This window comes from Musca autumnalis, unplaced genomic scaffold, assembly GCF_047663935.1.
Source record: "Musca autumnalis isolate F117 unplaced genomic scaffold, ASM4766393v1 scaffold_4, whole genome shotgun sequence".
Taxonomy (NCBI): Eukaryota; Metazoa; Arthropoda; class Insecta; order Diptera; family Muscidae; genus Musca; species Musca autumnalis.
This window is the reverse complement of record NW_027411977.1, coordinates 26,548,589-26,572,268: the sequence shown is the minus strand read 5'-3', so window position 1 is coordinate 26,572,268 and position 23,680 is coordinate 26,548,589. Positions and strand designations below refer to the sequence as shown.

At 32.0% G+C, this 23,680-nt stretch overlaps 1 protein-coding gene across 1 annotated transcript; it reads left to right on the top strand.

Annotated features, from left to right (window-relative positions):
- Positions 1-12,581: 12,581 nt before the first annotated feature.
- On the top strand, positions 12,582-12,979 carry LOC141401361 (larval cuticle protein 65Ag1-like). Its single transcript, XM_073981522.1, has 2 exons — positions 12,582-12,699; positions 12,781-12,979. Exons 1-2 carry the CDS (start codon positions 12,587-12,589, stop codon positions 12,977-12,979), a joined length of 312 nt encoding a protein of 103 aa, XP_073837623.1. The 5' UTR covers positions 12,582-12,586.
- Positions 12,980-23,680: the final 10,701 nt, after the last annotated feature.

Genomic DNA, 23,680 nt, shown 5'->3' with positions numbered 1-23,680 from the left:
TTTGAATAACGTTTTTATTTATTATTATTTTAATATTGGCAGTACGTAAAGCGACAGTTATAAGACAGCCGGAATATAAAATTAAAATACAAAATATAAAATACGAAATACAAAATAACAAATATTAAATATGAAATATAAAATAAAATACAAAATTTAAAATATGAAATATAAAAATAAAATCCAAAATATAAACTACAAAATATAAATTATAACATATAAAATTTAAAATATAAATTATAAAATAGAAAATCTAAAATATAAAATATATAATATAAAACATAAAATATAAAATATAAAAACTAAAATATAAATATAACACATAAAATATAAAGTTATAAGACAGCCGGAATATAAAATTAAAATATAAAATATGAAACACAAAATAACAAATATTAAATATGAAATATAAAATATAAAATAAAATACAAAATTTAATATGAAATATAAAAATAAAATGCAAAATATAAATCATAAGATATAAAATTTAAAATATAAATTATAAAATAGAAAATATAAAATATATAATATAATACATAAAATATAAAATATAAATATAACACATACAATATAAAGTATAAAATCTAAAATATAGAACATCTATATATACATATAAAAGAGCTTAGTGATAACTGAGTGAGTGACTGACAGATCATCGCCCAGACGAAACGGCTGAAGCTAGAAGCTTGAAATTTGGAGTGTAGGTTGCTGTTGGTATGTAGGCATGAGATAAGGCTCGGTTTTTGGAAATTCGAACTGGAAGGGTACGAAAAGTACTAAAAGGTACTAAATATGGTACCCTTTGTATAAGGCAAACGGGAAGAGCTAGAATTCTGAAATTTGGAATGAGGGTCACTGGTGGATAGTTAGAAAGATGTACCAAAGGGTTTTTGGAATTTCGACCTATAAGTGTACGAAAAGTACTAAAAGTTATAAAATTTAGTACCAGTTGTATATTTTGAACGGCTATAGCTAGAATCTTAAAATTTGGTATAGAAATAAAGGTTGGGAAGTGGTGTTTATGAAAGGAAATTCGTACTCATGTGTGCGAAAAGTACTAAAGTGTACTAAATTTAGTACAATTTGGATTTGGGTGAACGGATAAAGATGAAAACTTGAATTTTGGAATTAAGACTACTGTTGAAGAGTAGGATTGAGATATGAGGGTTATTTTTGGAAATTCGTACTTATGTGTACGAAAAGTACTAAATTTGGTACAATTTGGATTTGGGTGAACGGATAGAGCTGGAATCCTGAAATTTGGAATTTAATTACTTTTGGAGTGTAGGATTGAGTTAGTCTTGGAAATTTATACTTATGGGTACGGAAAGTACTGAATGGTACTAAATTTGGTACAATTTAAATTTAGTTGAACGGATATAGTTGGAATCCTGAAATTTCGAATTAAGGTTACTGATGGAGTGTAGGATTGAGGTAGTTCTGGAAATTCATACTTATGGGAGCGGAAAGTACTAAATTTGGTACAATTTATATTTGGGTGAACGGATAGAGTTGGAATCCTGAAATTTGGAAATAAGATTACCTATGGAGTGTAGGATTGAGGTAGTTTTGGAAATTCATACTTATGTGTACGAAAAGTACTAAATGGTACCAAATTTGGTACAATTTGGATTTAGATAGACATGGAAACCTGAAATTTTGAATTAAGGTTACTGATGGAGTGTAGGATTGAGGTAGTTTTGGAAATTCATACTTATGGGAACGGAAAGTACTAAATGTACTAAATTTGGTACAATTTATATTTTGGTGAACGGATAGAGCTGGAATCCTGAAATTTGGAGTTATGTTTACTGTTGTAGTATGGGAATGAGGTAGTTTTGGAAATTCGTACTTATGTGTACGAAAAGTACCAAATTTGGTACAATTTGGATTTGGTTACAGATATAGTGATGCAATGATAAAATTTGGAATTAAGATTTCTGTTGCAGTATAGGATTGAGGTAGTTTAGTCAATTCGTACTTATTTGTACGAAAAGTACTAAATGGTACTAAATTTGATACAATTTGGATTTGTGAGAACTGATAGGACAGGAAACCCGAAATTTGGAACAATGATTACTGTTGGAGTATAAGAATGAGGTTTAGGAAAATCGTATCTATGGGTATTAAAGCTACTAAATGGGATTAAATGTGGTACAATTTGGCTTTGGGTGAACGAACAGAGTTGGAGTTCTAAAATTTGGAATTAAGATCACTGTTGGAGTGTCATATTGAAATATGGAGGAAGTTTTTGAAATTCGTATTGGGATGTAGGAAATGGTACTAAATTTGGATTTGGGTGAACGGATAGAGCTAGAATCCTGAAATTGGGAATTAAGATTACTATTGGAGCGAAGGATTGAAATATGAAAAAAGTTTTGGAATCGTACATTTCTGAACTAGATGGTACATGGTACTAAATTTGGTACATTTTGGAGTTGGGTGAACGAATAGCGCTGGAATCATGAAATTAAGACCTAAAATTACACTTGTAGTGTAGGATAGAGATGTGGATGTAGTTTTGGAAACTTATCTTTTGTGTACGAAAAGTAATAATTGGTAGTAAATGGGGGTACAATTTCAATTTGGATGAAAGAATAGAGCTCGGATCCCGAAATTTGGAATAAAGATTACTTTTGCGGTGTAGGATAGAGATATGGAGGAGGTTTTGGAAATTCGTACTTATGTTTACTAAATTTGGTACATTTTGGATGTGTGTGATCGCATAGAGCTGGAATCCTGAAATTTGGAATTAAATTAAATGTGGGATTAATATATGGAGGTAGTTTCGGAAATTCGTACGTATGTGTATGAAAAGTTATAAGTGGAACTAAATTTGGAACCGTTTGGTATTTGCTAAACTAAGGAACTGGAATTTTGAATTTTAGTATTAGTGTTGGTGTGTAGAATGGAGGTAAGAAAGAAATTTCGGAAATTAGTGCTTATGTAAGCATACTAAATGTTGCTAACTTTGATGTTGTGTTAAGGAATAGAATTGGGATTCGAAAATTTGGTATTAAAGTCGCTGTTGGTGCGTAGGGATGTGGTTGTGGAAATAAGTTCCATAAGTATACGAAAAGTACTAAATCGTAGTCAATTTGTTATTGGATGTACGGATAGAGCTGGAGTGTAGCGTTGGTATATGGAGGTGGTTTGGGAAATATGTATGTACCATAAATATACGAACACTACTAAATCGTTCTAAATGTGGTATTTGCTGTACGGATAGCGCTGGAATTTTAAAATTTGGTATTAGAGTCCCTTTTCGTACGTGGGTTTTAATATCGAGAAGGTAGAGGTGTATGGTTGAGGTTTTGGAAATACAATAAGTACTAAAGGAGTTGAGCTGGAACCTTTGGATAGCAGTTGGTGGATAGAGTGGAGATAAGGAGGAGGTTTTGTAAATTCGTACATATGAGTACTAAATGGTACCAAATTTGGTACAGTTTAGATTTGTGAGAAAGAGCTGGAATCCTGAAATTTGGACTTAAGGAAATTACTGAATGGCACAGAATTTGGTATAGTTTGTTATTGTGTAATGAGGATGAGATAGAATTTTGAAATCTTAGGAGGAGATTTTGGAAATTCGTACGTATGTATATGAAAATTGTATCTGGGGAAACAGATAGAGCTGGAAATGAGAATCCCGGTTGGTATATAGCGTTGATACCATTTTGGTATTGCGTGTGAGAATAAAACTGAAATTATGTAATTTGGAATTATAATATTAGTGTACTAAAAGTTCCAAAGGGTAATAAAAATTAAGTGTACTAGAAGTACTAAATATTACTAAAATGTTTAGTATTAATATTGAGTGAACGGCTTAATCCAGTGCTTTGAGATTTGGGATTTCATTAAAATCGTTATGAAAATTCGAACTTAAAACGTATGACATGTTTCTACATGTAATGCCATAGGCATTAGGTGAACAAGGAGTGCAAAAACTGTTAAATTTTAGATAAGGTCCAGGATTTGAAAAGTTGTATTATATATTGTACCATTGGTTTTATGTGAACGCGAAGTAACTTACTAAAATTAAGTAATTAAATTAGAGATATGTGACAATTTTTTTTACAAGAAGGTTTTTATCCCTTAATTGAAATACCTTAAATGAATTGACAGCTGTTGATGTTTTGTGGTGAGGTATACAGATTTTTTTTTTTTTGGAAATTCAGACTAAAGGGTACGAATAGTACTTATTTTTTTCATACCTCACCATTTCCATATGAAATACTGTTTATTCCTTTCCGCATACGAAGTAGCGGGCATTTTGCTAGTAAAATATAAAATCTGAAATATAAAACATAAAAATAAAATACAAGGTATAAAATAACAAATATAAAATATAAAAATAAAATACAAAATAACAAACATAAATTATAAAATTAAAAATTGAAAATTAAAAATTCAAAATTAAAAATTATTAAAAAAAAATTAATAATTAAAAATTGAAAATTAAAAATTAAAAATTGAAAATTAAAAATTAAACATTAAAAATTAAAAATTGAAAATTAAAAATTCAAAATTAAAATTTATTAAAAAAAATTAATAATTAAAAATTAAAAATTGAAAATTAAAAATTAAAAATTAAAAATTAAAAATTAAAAATTAAAAATTAAAAATTAAAAATTAAAAATTAAAAATTAAAAATTAAAAATTAAAAATTAAAAATTAAAAATTAAAAATTAAAAATTAAAAATTAAAAATTAAAAATTAAAAATTAAAAATTAAAAATTAAAAATTAAAAATTAAAAATTAAAAATTAAAAATTAAAAATTAAAAATTAAAAATTAAAAATTAAAAATTAAAAATTAAAAATTAAAAATTAAAAATTAAAAATTAAAAATTAAAAATTAAAAATTAAAAATTAAAAATTAAAAATTAAAAATTAAAAATTAAAAATTAAAAATTAAAAATTAAAAATTAAAAATTAAAAATTAAAAATTAAAAATTAAAAATTAAAAATTAAAAATTAAAAATTAAAAATTAAAAATTAAAAATTAAAAATTAAAAATTAAAAATTAAAAATTAAAAATTAAAAATTAAAAATTAAAAATTAAAAATTAAAAATTAAAAATTAAAAATTAAAAATTAAAAATTAAAAATTAAAAATTAAAAATTAAAAATTAAAAATTAAAAATTAAAAATTAAAAATTAAAAATTAAAAATTAAAAATTAAAAATTAAAAATTAAAAATTAAAAATTAAAAATTAAAAATTAAAAATTAAAAATTAAAAATTAAAAATTAAAAATTAAAAATTAAAAATTAAAAATTAAAAATTAAAAATTAAAAATTAAAAATTAAAAATTAAAAATTAAAAATTAAAAATTAAAAATTAAAAATTAAAAATTAAAAATTAAAAATTAAAAATTAAAAATTAAAAATTAAAAATTAAAAATTAAAAATTAAAAATTAAAAATTAAAAATTAAAAATTAAAAATTAAAAATTAAAAATTAAAAATTAAAAATATAAAATATAAAATCTGAAATCTAAAATATAAAACATAACGTATAAAATATAAAATACAAAATATAAAATAAAAAATATTAATTATAAAGTATAACATTAAAAATTATAAAATATAAAATGTAAAATATAATATATAAAACATAAAATATAGAATATAAAATATAAGAAATAAAATTTAAATATAATAAATAAAATATAAAATATAAATATAAAAATTTAAATATAAAATATAATGAAAAATAAAAATATAAAATATAGAATATCAAACATAATATATAAAATATGAAATATAAACTACAAAATATAAAAAAATATAAAATATAATATATAAAATATAAAAGATAGAATAAAAAGTATAAAATTTAAAATATAAAGTCAAAAAAAAATTAGAATATAAAATATAAAATCTGAAATCTAAAATATAAAACATAAATATAAAATACAAAATATAAGCATAAAATACAGAATATAAAATATAGAATATAAAAAATAATATATATATATATATATATATATACACATATGGCCAAAATAATAAGTACATCATAGTTTATGTTTGATTTTGTGCTCCACAATCCGTTTTTTTTTCTCAAAAAAGATGTGAACTGCTTTACATTTCGGAACTTCTATTTGTAAGCAATGATGTAACAAGCATAAAAACGAAAAAAAAATTGGTAACATTTTGTTTCTGTGTCATTTTTGTCTAAAAGTCCAAAATTTGGTTGGCCAAAAAAATAAGTACATTTTGGATTTTTTATTATTTAACTATAAACGAGTAAATTTTAATAAAGTTTGGTTAGTAATTTAACTGTGCTAATAATATTAGACAAAAATAAAATAAAAATAAATTGATGAATCGGACGAAATGAGCACTATTACACGGGAGAGAAGATTGACGTCAAAATTAAGAAATGAGGGGAAAAAAGTTTCGATAATTGCCAAATCCCTGGCTTTTTTTCTAAAACACATTGAAACCAAATCGAAACGGAAGAAATACGGTGTAAGCCTAAAAAGGCAGCTATAAACAATCGATAGACCCACTGTTGCTCTCGCTTTAGAGACCTATTAAACCCATCTTGGGTAATTACTGTTGGCATAGGTAATGTTATATTCACCCGAATAGCTCGGAGAATACTAGGGGCTACCAAATTACCAGAATAATTAACAAAAGGCGTTCAAATGTTTCGGGAAAAAAATTTGTTGACGAGGTCTTCCTTAGCTAACAATCATATGGGTTGGTCCGGAAAAACGTACTTGGACAAAATTGGCGAAATTTCCAATAGAGCAATGAAATAAAAATGAACAAAATAAATGTATTCGGTAACAATTACGGCAAGATGAAATTCAATATCAAGGGAGAGGAATTTCATACAATAGTTACAAAAATCCAATTAAACACGGAGGTAGCCACCTAATGGTGTGAGGCTGATTATTTTCCCTGGTATGGTCTTTATCCAATATATCACATTACAGATGCTGGGACCCATTTCCAATACAAAAACATATTGGTCAACAAATTGTTGCTACAAACAGAAGAAAATTTGTTTTTATATGGATTTTTCAACAGAACTAAGGTCCAAAACATGCATCCCTATATGTCAAGGATGCGTTCCAGGACAATATAATAAAGTTACTTGACTTGCCTCTGCAGTAATCAGACATGAATGCAATAGTAAACCTTTGCGGACACCTAAAATAGCGCATTGGTACACAATCGTTCCAAAATTAACATCAAATTTTGAATTTTATTAAAAAAATGTGGTATTAAATAACTTTTGAAAATTACAGCAAACTTCTAAGCAATATGCCAAAAAGAATACAAAAAGTAGATCAAAATAAAGGTGGAAGCGACAAATATTAATAATATAAACATCCTAGATTATAATATATCCTAAAACAATTGAATATACTAATATTAATTAATGATTTCCAAAATGTACTTATTATTTTGTCCATCAATGTTTATGACTTTTTTCTTAATATCGCATTTAGAAGTTTGTTTATCTTGAAGATCTACGCAAAATGTATATTTTAAGTGTCATTTATGTTGCAAAACTTAAATTTAGACTGAATTTTGTTTTACAATGAATACATTTGCTGAATTGAACGAAAAATATGCGTACTTATGTTTGTACTTATTATTTTGGCCATATGTGTATATATATATATATATACATATATAGAACACAGAATATAAAATATCAAAAATCAAATATAAAATATAAACAATGAAATATAAACTTACTTACTTACTTAGCTGGCCCATTACAGAACATTTGTTCTATAGGCCGAACTAAGAAAAGATCTCCAATTCTCTCTATTTGTTGCTTCGCTTTCTGGAATACCGCGCCTTTTCATCTCATCATCCACTTTTTTGCGCCATCTATTCCTTGGCCTGCCAATTCTGCGTGCTCCGCCAAGCGGTCCGTGTTTATACACCTTTTTAGCGGGGTCATAATCGCTCATTCTTATGGCCTAGCCAACGCAATCGCTGCATCTCGATACGTTTAACAATATTGATGTCGTTGTATAGCAGATACAGCTCGTGGTTCATGCGACGTCGATATTCACCGTCAACGCAGATTGGTCCGTAGATCTTTCGAAGAATTTTTCTCTCAAACACACCAAGCACTGCCATGTCTGCGTGCGCAAGTACCCAGGCTTCGGAGCCATACATCAGCACGGGTAGTATCAGTGTTTTGTAGAGCGTTATTTTTGTTTGACGAGATGTGGTTTTGTTTTTAAACTGCTTACTTAAACCAAAGTAGCATCTGTTGGTCAATATAATTTTTCTTTTTATTTCACAACTGATGTCGTTTGTTGTGTTTACGGAGGTGCCGAGGAAGACGAAGTCTTTTACTACCTTAATATTATAGGAACCAACTTCCACAGTCGTTCCGAGCTCAATGGACGCATTGCGCGTCGACACCATCAACTTGGTCTTCTCACCGTTTACCGCCAGACCCACTTTAGCAGATTCTCCTTCGACCTTCATAAAGGTATCAGTTACTTCTTTTACTGATCGGCCTATGATGTCTATATCATCAGCATAAGCAAGTAACATGTGACTATTGGTGTAGATTGTGCCACTTCTTTTGACGTTTGCCTCTCGTATAACCTTTTCCAGCAGGATGTTAAAGAGATCACACGAAAGGCTGTCTCCTTGTCTGAAACCTCTTTTGGTACCAAACTCTTCGGAGAGGTTCTTTCCTATTTTAACTGAGGACCTCGTGTCGGTTAAAGTCATTTTGCAAAGACGGATGAGCTTTGCGGGGATACCAAATTCAGACATGGCTTGGAATACCATTGAACGCAGCGGGCTGTCGAAGGCTGCTTTATAATCGACAAAAAGGTGGTAGGTGTCGATCTGCATCTCTTGGGTCTTCTCCAGGATTTGCCGCAGGGTAAATATCTGGTCAATGGTGGACTTGCCAGGTCTAAAGCCGCATTGGTATGGTCCAATTATCTCGTTGACAATAGGCTTTAGTCGTTCGAACAATATCCCTGACACGATCTTGTAGGCAATAGGGAGTAGACTTATGCCCCTATAGTTAGAGCATATAGTCTTATCTCCCTTCTTGTGGACTGGGCACAGGATACTCCGGTTCCAATCGTTCTTCCTGCCAGATGGTGCTAACTAGCTGATGAATACACCTTATCAGCGTGTCGCCTCCGGTTTTGAACAGCTGGTAAGCCAACGGCTGGTAAGCCAACGGCTGGTAAGCCATCGGCTCCTGCTGCCTTATTATTCTTCAGCCGATTTATTGCTGTCTTTACCTCATCTTGGCTGGGCGGTATACATTCAATACCATCTTCTGGGATTGGGACTGTGGTATCTTCGTCGTCTTCGCTGCTATTGGAACAGTTTTGAAAAATGTTCTTTCCATATCCTGAGTACACTATCTGTATCTGTTACCAAATTACCTTGCTGGTCTCTACAGGAGGATGTGCCTGTACCAAAGCCATCAGTTTGATGCTTGACTCTTTGGTAGAATTTTCGGACTTCATTCTGGCTCCTGTACATCTCGATTTTTTCACATTCCCGCTTTTCCATCTCTCACTCTTTTTTCTGCGGAAAAGACGTTTCTCCTCTCTCCTTTTCTCCCTGTATCTCACTCGTGCGCTACGCGTTGCTACGGATTGTAAAGTAGCCCTATAAGCCGCATTTTTCTCTTCGGTGGCAGCACGACACTCCTGATCATACATGAAATATAAACTATAAAATCTAAAATAAAAAATATAAGATATTATAAAGTATAAAAAAATAAATAAAAAAATATAAAATGTAAAATATAATATATAAAATATAAAACATAAAATATAGAACATAAAATATTAAATATAAAATCTATATAATAAAAATCAAATGTTGTTTGTTGGTAATGGCATCAGTTGAGAACGGCTGGACCGATTTCGATAATTCTTTCTGTAAAATGTGCGCCATAACACGACTTGGGTTTTTATGCAAAAAAAAAATTTTGACCACACCCACTTTTACGCCCATCTTTTTCAATTTTCAATTTTTCTCATTTCTGCAAAAACTACTGAACCGATTTGCCAGGGAATGCAAAGGGATGGCCCCCGGTTAAAATATGCTACAAATTTTGTTGAATTTCGGAAGGGCGGGGTACTTCCCCTATACCCTATGTCTTTAAAAATGATACCTAATATATAAAAGATGTGTGTATGTTCCGTATAGACACAAAAACGGCTGAACCGATTTTCTTGAAAATTTCAGGGAATGTACATGGAGAACCCGTGGTTAAAATAGGCTATACATTGTGTTGAATTTCGGAGGGTTTTGGTACCTCCACTATGTCTGATCTAATAAAACCGGTATTTTAGCAAAAATGAAACGAGTGATTGAATTAATTCTTCCAAACCACCACCCTCTGAACTACCCCGTTCCGAACCATCCTGCTGGGGACTTCCACCCTCCGAACCACACCCTCCCATCCACCCCGCTCCGAACTTCGAACCACTCTGCAACGAACCATCCTGCTCCGAACTTCCACCCTTCGATTCTCCGACCCTAGGTACTCATTTTGGGACCTTAAGAACCGACCACGCCCAATTTCTATCTCTGAAACTTTTGAGCCGATTTTCCTAAAAATTTCAGGGAATGTACTGGGATAATCCTGGTGAAAATAGGCTGCATTTATGTCCCCTGGTGCATGGTGAAAATAAACTATATATTTTGTGGAATTTCGGCGGAGCGTGGTTTGAAAATTAATTCGATAGACAATGGTGGTTGTGTCTCCGACCCGAGGGACTTATTTGTGGCTTTCAGACCCGGCCACGCCCACTTTTTTAAATGTGTTATATCTTCAAAACTTCTAAACCGATGGTCCTTGGTGGAAAAATGCTATAAATTTTGTTAAATTTCAAACCAAAAGACCCGACCATTCCTACTTTCTTAAATATGTTACAAATCAATGGAAATACCAGATGTTATGCATACCGAAGCTTTGGTTTTATTGGAAAGCAAGTATTTAAATTAAAAGACAACATATCGATAGCTATAGCTTCATCAGGTATATAAGATGTACATTATAAGAAGGTGGAAGGACGACACAGTTGGCCCTTAAGTTGCCACTGAACACTCATGTGAATGAAGGGCACATATGCAATATTAAATATAAGTTATCACCTGGAACGAATTTACAATGGCACATAATAATTTAAGAAGCAATTCACCTTTAGATTTTAGACAAACACTTCCAGTTATACTATTCCAGCAGATGAAATAAATGCATGCCTCAAGTCATCAGCTTTTTGGCGGTATGTTAAAATTACATATCGAAACAAACAAATCTAAAGATTTTTTATTTATAATCACTTGCAGATCCCGACTAATAAAACATGCAATAAAAATACAATCGCTGACTTAAGTACAGTACACATTGTCAGTTTTGAATGACGATTTTTTGCAATTATCGATAACAGTCCAACCGTCCAGCAACCACAAAATATTTTGTGCTTGCATGATGAATGACAAAAATGAACAGCCACATTAGCAAGCAACAACAAAGCTGTCATTCAAAACTGACAATGTGTACCCAGCTTTAAGGTAACATAAGACTGCTTCTAGGGCCAGCAACGCGGACCGGGTCGGCTAGTAAAATATAAAACATAAAATATAGAACATAAAATATTAAATATAAAATGTTTGTGGAACAATTAAAAATTAAAATTTAAATATAAAAAATAAAATATAAATATAAAACATTAAATATAAAAAAAGAATAAAAAGAATAAAAAAAACATAAATATAAAATATAGAACATCAAATATAATAAATAAAATACAAAATATGAAATATAAACTATAAAATATAAAATAAAAAACATAAAATATAAGATATAAAATATAGATTATAAAATATAAAGTATAAAATCTAAAATATAAAGTCTAAATATAGAATATAAAATATAACATCTGAAATCTATAATATAAAACATAACGTATAAAATATAAAATACAAAATAGAAACATAAAATATAGAATATAAAAGTATTAAATATAAAATATACATGTAAAAAAATATAATAAAAAATTAAAATATAAAATATAAAAAAAATATAAAATATAAATTCTAAAATGTAAAATATAAAACTTAAAATATAGAATATAAAATCTAAAACATAACATATAAAACATAAAATATAATATAATAAGAATGACGTCCACAATAAAACAAGATCAGAATTTTGCATTTAAATAATCGCACAATACAACACAAACGCTACAATACAACACCTATTGAGCTTTTTGTATTAAGAAACATTTTCAATGTTCCCGCACAGTTGCCATGCTCTTCATTTGTGTATGTATGTGTGTGAAATAAGTCTTCTTACTTGAGTTAAGCCAGTTCTCATTTAAACATTTTCTTGTTGTTCTATATTATGTTTCAAAACTTGTTGAACGGTTTTGTTAACCTTTCGAACAGAGCAGTCTTACAAAATTGTATTACCAAAACTGGCCTATGCCCATATTTAATATCATACACACAAATCATGAAATTGGTATAAATTTTAAAGTATCATCAAGCAACGGTATCATTCTCCTGTAGCAACTTCTCCAGTAAGTCACGGAAAACTTCTTAAAGAAACAACATGAAATTCATCATTGTTTTCGCTGCCCTCTTCGCCTTGGCTTTGGCCGCTCCCGCTGATGTTGAAGTTGTCAGAAGCGAATCTGAAGTTGGTCCTGAATCCTTCCAATATGCGTAAGTGCTTCAAAATCTCCTCATCCTCAGCAATATTTGAAGATGATTACTAATATGTTTTGTTTTTTATTCTTTCTTCAGTTTCGAAACCAGCGATAACACCAAAGCTGAAGCTCAAGGTCAATTGAACAATGTTGGTACTGAACAAGAAGCCCTTCGTGTCCGTGGTTCTTTCTCCTTCGTTGCTGATGATGGTCAAACCTACACCGTTGAATATGTTGCTGATGAAAACGGTTTCCAACCCCAAGGTGCCCATTTGCCCGTTGCCCCAGAAGCTTAAGTTGTGAATGTTGTTAAGTTTGTTAATAATAAAAATAGTTTAAAGACAATTTTTTAAGCTTTTTTTATTTATAGGAATAATTTGGTTAAAATAATTGATATGTTTGTGAGGGGCATTCTTAGGGACTTTTTAGCTTATATTATTATGGCAATAATGCTTGCTCAATTGTTACGTGATATAGTGTGGTATTTCTTAAAGAAGTGAACCTAAGAAGAAATATTACGACCTACAAATTTTCGACCACGTCGGTTGCTACCTTCGCGATTTATCGTTTTAACCAAACAACCAGAGAGATGAACATTAGGCCGGGCGATTTGAAAACCTTAATGGGCCCTTTGCGTTTCTTATTCATGTTCATTCATTGAGATTTTCAATTAATTATCGAAAATCTCAATTGTTTGGCTGTTATATGTCAAAATGTCAAAAAACGTGGATAAAAAACATAAAGTCAAAATCGGGAGGCTCGATTTTCACGATAGACCTATGGTCTAGTAGACTTTTTTGCTCAGTTCAATCCCAGGAATAAGAAACACGAAGGGCCCATTAAGGATTTTTCCTTCTATACAAAACGCCCCGGCCTAATGAACATACATGGCTACAGATTGTATAAAACTAATTTGGCATTTACCTTCCCATTATAACCCTGCCCAAAGGGCTTCCTTGTAATATATTAAGGATGGATCTATCAGTGGAATAATAAGTCCCACTTGTTATGATTCCTACCCCACAAACGCCATCAATTTAACGATGAATAATTCCAAAAATTTATTTTCAAATTAATTTCCCATCCTCTATTATTGTTTTCAATGGTCATATACTGGGTGTATTAGCTGCCAGCAAGTCAATTGATTATTTATTTACTTCTTTAAATCGATATCCATAAAACTGTTCGAATTGAGGGCAAATGTTTTATATAGCGGTCCACCTAAGTAAAAGGGTATTGGTTTGTGGTTCCTTCAAAGTGTAAAAAGTGGATTTATCAATTAATTAAATTATCATCCTTCGACTATGAATAATTAATATATTCTTTATACATATGTATGTATGTATTTATACTCTTCCCCACACAGTGGTAAGAGGTATTTATGTATTTGTGCATTTGTATGTAACATATGTACAAAGAAAGCGAGTTACCCCCAGTTTTTGTAAAAAATTTTATTCTTCTCACACGAATTGTCAAATTTTGTAGATCGATTTACTCGCTTTAGCGCAAATGTAAAGCGCTGATTTTTAAATGAGGAATCCTTAACGATATATGGAACGGGTATAGGAAAAATTAGATGTGTATGTCATCTGGGGGCTGAGCTATGAATGCCTAAATTATTACGAATATAGACGAACGAACAAAAATAAGTTACAAAAACTGGGGCTTAGACCCATAGTTTCTTTTAGTGAATCACTTTCTGAGTCGATTAATGTATGTATGTCTGTCCGTCTGTCAAGGTATTTATACCCTCAGTATTTATGCTAACGAGGGTATATGGTAATATTCAAAAAAGTTTTTCAATCGTTGAAGTTGAGGTTCACCATTTAATAAGTCGCGAACTGTTAATATATTTTATAAAATATGAATATATTTATATTAATTGAAGTGTTTTAGCCACGATCTCATAATATGGACCATAACAAATAATTTTCGTGGAAGCTGCGTTAGTGGTAATATAAAAAATGGGAAAAATGTGTTGAAGTTTACAAGTTTTTTTGTGTTCTTTCTTGATTTCTGGCCAAACCACTCAAAATTCGAACCTGTGCTCAAAGAAAGAACTAAACAATACCCCTTGGGCAACATGGTTCTAGTGCACGACTTTTGGATATATACACTGCATCCCCCTAAAATCGATGCTGACATTTTGAAGTTTTGATTTCAATGTTTTTCGATTTTTTCTCATAATTAGATGGTGCAACTAGATAATAATCCAAACTAGTTTCCAGGATTGTAGAACTCGCGATTCCACGTCGTCCCATGTATATCTCATGAGTGTGCTCCGTACAGCTTCCTAGTAAAAGGAGTACAAAGGCGAAAATTTGGTGCGTAAATTTTCTGAAAAAAACCTATTTTTTGGCTTTAAAATTTACAACTGTCATACAGGTACCCCTGAACCCCGCGTGATTTTAGTTTTTTTACGTGCCGGATCTAATGAGCTCTTCCGCGGTCGAATCCATCCCCTAAAACGCCGGATATAGATACCTTGAAAGTAGGAAAATCTGCAAAAATATATTTTGACAATTCCGCGAATTGAACCGCGATTTTCTTGATTATTTTTGCATAAATGTAATCCTTTATACGCGATTATAATATTTGCCAAAAAGGTGTGTCACAAATTGCAAAGATTCAGGAGTAATATCCCTATTTATCCCACAATAGGATGCGGTGGCACATCCGCAGTTCTTGACGAATCTGTCTAAAATAATTTATATTGACGTATTTTTAATAGGGGGCCATTGAAATCGGATGCACCTTATAATCATATGCACATCGCTAATTTTTGTCCACTTGAAGGTTTTTTGAATAGTAAGATGCAACTGATGGCACACTTTGGCCGCTGAATGAAACATGGGAAAATCCTTGCATATTGATAGACATGGACTCCCTGTATCCGAAAAGTACATGCACCTCAACCGATTTAAACCAATTCGCGAATTATACGGTTTTTAACTTCTATGTTTTTTCTTTGATTGTAATTTCAATATTACTCTCTACTTCTTATTTCTATTGCTTATCACAGAAAGCAAATATACTTTCACGATGACTAATTACTTTTCTTGTAGAAGTTTAAGCAAAATACTTCAGGATTTGAATCGAAATTTAGCGAAATAATAGAATAACTCCCAACATTTATTTTTCAATTTTTTCGCATTTAAACAAAAATATATTTTTGAAATAATTTCCAACAATAAGTTTCCGTTCTTTGTTGTTGCTCTAATATGTAAGTTATAAACGCGATCTTTATAATTTCACATTTTTCTACGCGTTGTCTAGATTCTGTACGTATTTTTAAATTATTTTTTTCTTCAATTTCTTCAATATTTTTTGATTTTCCGCGAAAATAAAATAAATTTAGCAACTATTTTAGCATCTACGGATAGATATCAAATGCTGCTAACGATTCATATATCCATGTTCTTATTACAACACAATAGGAATTTTTAAATATTTTTTCTTTAAAAAGAAAGTAAAACCGCATATAACTTTTGAGTGCAGCATCCAATTTTGTGAACGCGAACAGATTTGAAACCACGATTTTTTTCCTAACCCATGTTCCAAAAATGGCGGATGTGCTCGCCAAAAAAGTTTTTAATTTTTTTTTCTATGTAATTGTAAAGGGAATTTGAAATTTACCATATACACTTTCATACGGGCAAAATGTTCCTCATCGAAATAATGGACGAAAGTATGTTTGGACGAAATGTATTTCACACAATCTGGAGTCGATTAAGCAATGTCCGTCCGTCTGTCTGTCCGACTGTCGAACGGATGAACCGATTTTGTCCAAAATTTGGCTTTCGCAATATTTTGTCCAAACTTAGTTTAAGTTCGAAGATGGGTTATATCGGTCAACTCCTTCCGGTACCTCCCCCACAAAAGTTCGAAAATGTTCGGAAAATTTGTGTTCACGGTAACTTTTGAAGGGAGTAATCGATTTGATCCATACTTTGCACATGGTGAAATTTCTACCAAACTTAGAAGAGGATCCAATATGGACTCAATCGGTCCATGCCTTCTGGTACCTTCCACACAAATTTTCGGAAAAGTTCAGATTAGGACCTGCTCTCGAATCGCTTGGATTTTTGTTGTAATGACATGTATTCACGGCCCCCAATACGGCGGTACAAATTTAATCAGGGGTAAGTCCATAGTTCCTGAGAAAATAGCCTGAAACGTTCAAAAGACCCCTATGACACCGTGTGTCACGATAACTCTCGAACGGATCTGCCGATTCGATCCAAAATTTGGCTTGCATAATATTTTGTCCAAACTTAGTTTAAGTTCGAAGATAACCCATATCGGTCCACACCTTCAGGTACCTTCCACATAAAAGTTCAAAAATATTCGGAAAAACTGTGCGAACGACAACTCTTGAAGTGAAGGACCGATTTGGTCCATACTTTACGCATCCTAATATACCTACCAGATATAGATCAGGTTTGAATATGGACTATATTTGTCCATTCCTTCATAAAAGTATTTTCACTGGCAAGTCCATACTTCTTGCCCAAATGTTGTAAAAACTCCTATGGCAAGCTGGAGAGCAAAATAACTCCCAAACTGATAAACTGGTTTGGTCCAAAATTTGGCCATCGTCATATTTTGTCCAAACTTAGTTTAACTTCTAAAATGGCCCATATCGGTCCTCTCCCAAGGATACCTACCCCACAAAAGTTCAACATTTGTGATCAAGTGCAGTTTAGGGTCTGTTCGGAGATCCTTTGGAAATTTATACCGATGACGTTCTTTTTGGTCCTACTTACAGCCATATTATGTTTTTCGTGGACAAGTCCATGTTTCTTGACATACTTGTCCAACAGGTGTACGATAACCCACTGAAATGACTAGGGGGGCGCGATATCAATCGAAAAGATATGACTCTCAAAGTAAGATTCACTTCCGTAATGCACTATGTCGGTCCATTCCCTCCTGCTCAAAACTTTTGAACTTTAATCCTAACCGCATTTTTGTCGGCAAGTACAAATGTCCAAAAAGTGCCACAAAATTCTGAAAGGACCCTACATATATTCGATCTGTCCGTAGATGAAAGTTCCAATTCACATAGGCTGAGGTTATATCTATGTCGGCAAACCCGACTGATACTTTTTTACTTGTTTTGTAATCAAGCTACAGGTCGTATTTATTGTCTGATTTAAATAAAAATTTGGGAAGATAATTTTTCTAGCCAATAGACAAACCCTATTCATTTTGGTAAAAATCGGTTCAAATTTGGAGATATGTAGCTCCCATATATATTTTCCCCTATTTTAGGTATTTGGTGCACCAACATGGGGCGCCTTCGGCATTGGGGCGGTATTTGGAAAAATGATTATGGTGTAGGTATGTTTTGTGATATCTTCTTAACCTTTTGTGAATCAACAAGTAAAAAAGTATCAGTCGGCTTTGCCGACAGAGATATACCCACAGCCTGTGTATATTAAAACAATTTTTCCCATAATACGTATATATTTAGGGGGTTTTAAAAATTTTGGGCGCTTGAACCGACAAAAATGTTGATTAGGATTAAAGATCAAAAGTTTTGCGGAGGAGATATTAAAAGGAATGGATCAACATTGACCGTTATGGAAGTGGATCTCCAGCCACAACATATGGTGCCGTAGGGGGTTTTTACACTCTTCGGGCTGTTTGTTCAATTAGTATGGACTTGCCCCAAAAAAAAAAAAAAAAAAAAAAATACCATCGTAATTGAGGCAGCGAATGCAAGTTGCTTCAAAAAAAATCAAAGTGATTCGATATCAGGTCTTAAAGTGAACTTATCCGAAATTTTGTGTGGGAGGTACCGGATGGAGTGGACAAATATAGTCCATATTTGAACCTGATCTATATCTGGTAGATATACAGGGTGTTTTTTAAGCCCGATAGAACTTGAAATTGTAAAAAATAACACAAAAAATTAAATTGTAATCAAAATTTTTTTTATTCGAAACATCAATACGTGACATTAACATTTGAATATGATTTCGGGCATATGGGCACCGCGGCTGTTCTTGACGAAGTGCATTCTGGACGTCCAATTTTTGGCCACTTTTTCGAGCACAGCTGGCCGTATGTCACGAATAACACGAACAATGCTGGCCTCCAAGGCATCAATTGTTGCTGGTTTATCAGCATAAACCAGTGACTTCACGTAGCTTCACAGGAAATAATCGAGAGGTGTCAAATCGCACGACCTTGGAGGCCAATTGACAGGTCCACTTCTGAAAATCAACTTATCGCCAAATTTTGATTTCAATAAGTCGATGGTTGCGTTCGCCGTATGACACGTAGCGCCATCCTGTTGAAACCACATCTCCTCCGGATCAATGTCATCCATATTTTCAAACAAAAAATCATTGATCATGGTGCGGTAACGATCTCCATTGACCGTAACGCGAGCTCCGGCCTCATTTTTGAGGAAATAAGGTCCGATGATGCCACCAGCGTGAAAACCGCACCATACGGTGCATTTTTCTGGATGTAATGGAGTCTGTAGGGTCTCTTGTGGATTGGTCTCACTATATGCGGCAATTTTGCTTATTAACAAACCCGTTAGGCAAAAATGCGCTTGTTCAGATGGACGATTATGTACGCCATACAAATGACGAAGTCGTCTATAAGTTGCGTGAATCGACAACTGATTTTCAAAGTAAATTTGTATAATTTCTTAGCGTTGTTCAAGCGTGAGTCTATTCATGATGATTTGTCGGAGTATACTGAAACAAATAAAAAAAAAGTTTCATCAAAATTTAATTTTTTGTGTTACTTTTTACAATTTAAAGTTCTATCTAGCTTAAAAACACCCTATATTAGGATGTGTAAAGTATAGACCAATTCGGCCACTCCCTTCAAGAGTTACCGCACAAACAATTTTTCCGAACATTTTTGAACTTTTGTGGGGGAGGTACCTGAAGGAGTGGACCGATATGGAGTATCTTCAAACTTAAACTATGTTTGGACAAAATAGTACTAAGGCCAAATTTTAGACCCAATCGGCAGATCCGTTCGAGAGTTATCTTTCGTTCTAACCACCTCAACGGTGCTCAATCGACTCCAAACTGTCTGAAACACATTTCGTCCAAACATACTTGGGGTCTAAAACCACCGATGAGGCACATTTTGCCCGTATGAAAGTGTATATGTATACCCTTTCTAGCCTAAAGGCTGAGGGTATAAAACATATTTTATACCGTTAGAAGACAACTACTGAAGAATATAAATCCCAACAATTGACATGATAAAAGCAATTACAAATGCCAATACATTAATATTATGAAATATGTAAGGCGTGGGACGCCTACGCCATGATAGGGTTGTGGCGGGTTAATGTTAGAAATTTGTCATGTTTAACTTAAATTCTTTATGCCATAAATATACCACCCTATAATATGAAGTTAAAATCAAATATTATCCTAAACATATTTTATTTTAGAAGTATTATGATTTTTGTACCTGAATTCAGGGTACCTACTTCAATTAATTACTAGAATCTGGTTTTGTTTGTGAATTTTGGAATCATTTTTGATTATTCAATAGAAAACATGTTTCTCATTCGCATAATGTTGATATTTAAGGAACAAATATGGTAAATTACAGTTTTAGAGTCCGTTGGAGAATGATCCATATCGATGGCGAAGCTGCCCCATGGGTGGGAGGCTTCGCCACTTTTTGGACATTTCGTAAATTCTCAAAAATAATATTTTAAAAACAAGATTATAACCATTTATATATCAAAACTTATAGTCAAGATATGCTTATATTTTGACCAAAAATAATATTTGAAAAAACTTTAACGGTGTCGATATGATAACATTTTGAACAAGACCGTGGCGAAGGTCTATATCGAAATTTAATGAAATTTTAAACGTGTAACCGAATTAGATTTAGCAAATTATATCGAAATCGGTTCAGATTTGGTATAGCTCCTATATATATTTTTGTCCAATTTTAAATATTTGGTGCATACATATATGTCCAATTTTGATGAAATGAGTGGAAAAATGTTTGCCAAAAAGTATCGAAATCGGTTCAGATTTGAATATAGCTCTCATAAATATTTTCGGACGATATGTGGTCTTTAATACACAAAACACCCTATGTCTGTCCAATTTTGTTGAAATTTGGAACTTGTATCAGAATTTGGTCTAGAAATAAATGTGCCAAATTATATTGAAGTCAATTAAGACTTGGATATAGCTTCCATATATATACATATGTATTTTCTACCGAATTTTGTGAATTTTGTGAATTTTGATTAAATTTAGGGCCTATATGATCAAAATTCACAGATATATAGTGTTTGTTGCCTCGACTTAGTATCTTTCCTTACTGGTTCTGTATATGTGTTTCTTAAGTCATCAGATTGATAATTTTTCTTTTTGTTTTTTGGTTTCTAAACTTGTCTTAACTCCACTGGTTGACACTTCATCTCCATCACTAGACTAAACCAGATTTTTGGTGTTAATTACTATTTATTTAAACTAATAGTTGTTCTTTCTTTGTGTTTTTGTTGTTTGGATGGCTTTGAGTGAATGAACCATTAGCTGAAAACGAGCATAAAAGGTAAAGAAATTAAACATATGTCTGATCAAAACTGAAAATATTACTTAAAATAAAAATGTTTAAAAAATGTATGAATATTAGGCCGGGGCGATTCGAAAACCTTTCAAATTTAAACGGACATATATTCTTTTTTCACAACCTTTTTCTATTGATCCTTCTTCGTTTTATAGGGACGAATAATATCTTTCGAACTAGTTATTATTTTTGAAAATGTAAAATTTGAATTTAAAAATGTAAGAAACTCAGATTTTCCGCAACTTTTAACTTTAAAAAAAAATAAAACGAAGTAACCCAAACGAACTAAAGACATTGTCGTTGTCCATGGATCCCAAAACGATATATATTTGCATCAGAACGCTTGAATATTTTTCTGGTCAACTTTTGTAGCACAGTGCCATTTATCGAAATTTTTCGAAAACTTTGCACCTTCTTAAGGCCAAAACTGCGTGAAGGCTAAAATTTTTTTGTCCTTGTATGGGATCGAAAATCTCAATGGTTTGGCTGTTATATGCCAAAATGTGAATAAAAATTTAAATTCAAAATCGGGAGGCTCGATTTTCAACGTAGACCTATGGTCTAGTGGACTTTTTTGCTCAGTTTAATCCCAGGAATAAGAAACGCGAAGGGCCCATTAAGGTTTTTTCCTTCCATACAAATCGCGATACTATGTTTATCGCTTCATTTGTAACGCTGCCTCTATGGGCATATTAGGGCGAAAACAAATTGTTTAAAATTCCTACCCCCGTAAATGTTTTCCATTTGATCCAAAAACCTTATATATGCAATTTTATGGCGATCGGTTAACATTAACCCGTACCACCCGAACGATTCTATAGTATGTAATTTGCATTTTCACGAAAATTCTCTAAAGGCCGCATTTATGGTTCAATCGGTGAAAACCCTTTCCAGTTCATTGTTGTGGCTAAAAAACCAATTCTAAAAATGTTTGTGGAAACAGATTGGGGTATAGTAAAGAGTAAACATTTCAAGTCGGTTGGAAAAAAATTGGGTAAGATATAAGTTACTATATTTTTAATTTGTAAATACAGTGACTCAGATTGGAAGTGAACCACCTATGTTTAAAAAAGTCTTGGCATTGATTCTAAGAGTTAGGCATAAGCTAGAGGTGTAAAAGGTCTATTGTGTTAGAATAATAAGTCTTCCCTGCCTTACCCCTTGGCGAACAATGCCAAACTTTCTCCACTAATAGATTAGTTGTTTTAAATATTAAAACAACAAGAATCGGATTTTTGGGGCTTTATTGAAGTTAGTTGAACGATTACTTCACATAATATTATAGTTGAAGGACTTTGGAAAGATAGAGCCAATTATATACAAAAGATTCGTTCGTATTTTTGAGATTGATTCATGGTATTCAGTCCTGGAGTCGTTTTAGCCATGTCCGTCCGTCTGTCTGTCCATCTGTCTAGGTGGTGCGCACGATAACTCTCGAACGGATCAACCAATTCAAACCAAATTTTGCACTTTGTAATATTTTACACAAACTTAAAGTTGGATGATGGGCCATATCGGTCCATTCATTCAGGTACCTCCCCCACAAATGTTCAACATTTTTCTGTAAAATGTTGTGCACGATAATTCTCGAAGCGAGCAAACTATTTGGTCTAAATTTTGCACATTGTATTATTGCTGCTAGATATAGATCCGGTTCCAATATGCACTACATCGGTCCACTCCTTCGGGTACATCCTACACAAAATTTGGGAAAATTTTAGTCTTCTCAGCAGGTTGTTCATGCGGCCCCATATACCTTGATAGAATTTGTTCTCGTGGGCAACTCCATACTTCCTGAGATAATGGCCAAAAAGATCCAAAAAACCCTGACGGCACCATCTAAAATAGTAAATCCGCAAGATAACTCTCGCAGGGAGTTGCTGATTGGTCCAAACTTTGCGTATCATATTCTTTGTCTCCATCATGTATGAGGTCGGTATGTGGACTATATTGGTCCCGTCCTTCGGGTACGTACCACAGAACATTTGGAAACATTGAAGTTTAAGAGCTCCTCCCGGAGAGTTTTAGTAAAAAGTAAAGTAAATAGTTTTGCCTTGTAACAATTTAAGGAACCAATCTATTGTTCCCAGTTATGCTTTATATGGTCGCAACGCTCATGGTTGTAAAGGTGTTTCAGAAAATATTCTTTAAAAATCCACGCTCATGTTTGTAGAGGTGTCTCAGAAAATATTCTTTAAAAATCCACGGTTATGATTGTAAAGGTGTCCCAGAAAATATTATTTAAAAAATCCACGCTGATGGTTGAAAAGTTGCCTCGGAAAATATTCTTTAAAAAAATCCACGTTCTTGGTTCTAAAGGTGCCTCAGAAAATATTCTTTGAAAAATCCACGCTCTTGGTTATAAAGGTGCCTCAGAAAATATTTTTTGTAATGGTGCCTTAGAAAATATTCTTTAAAAA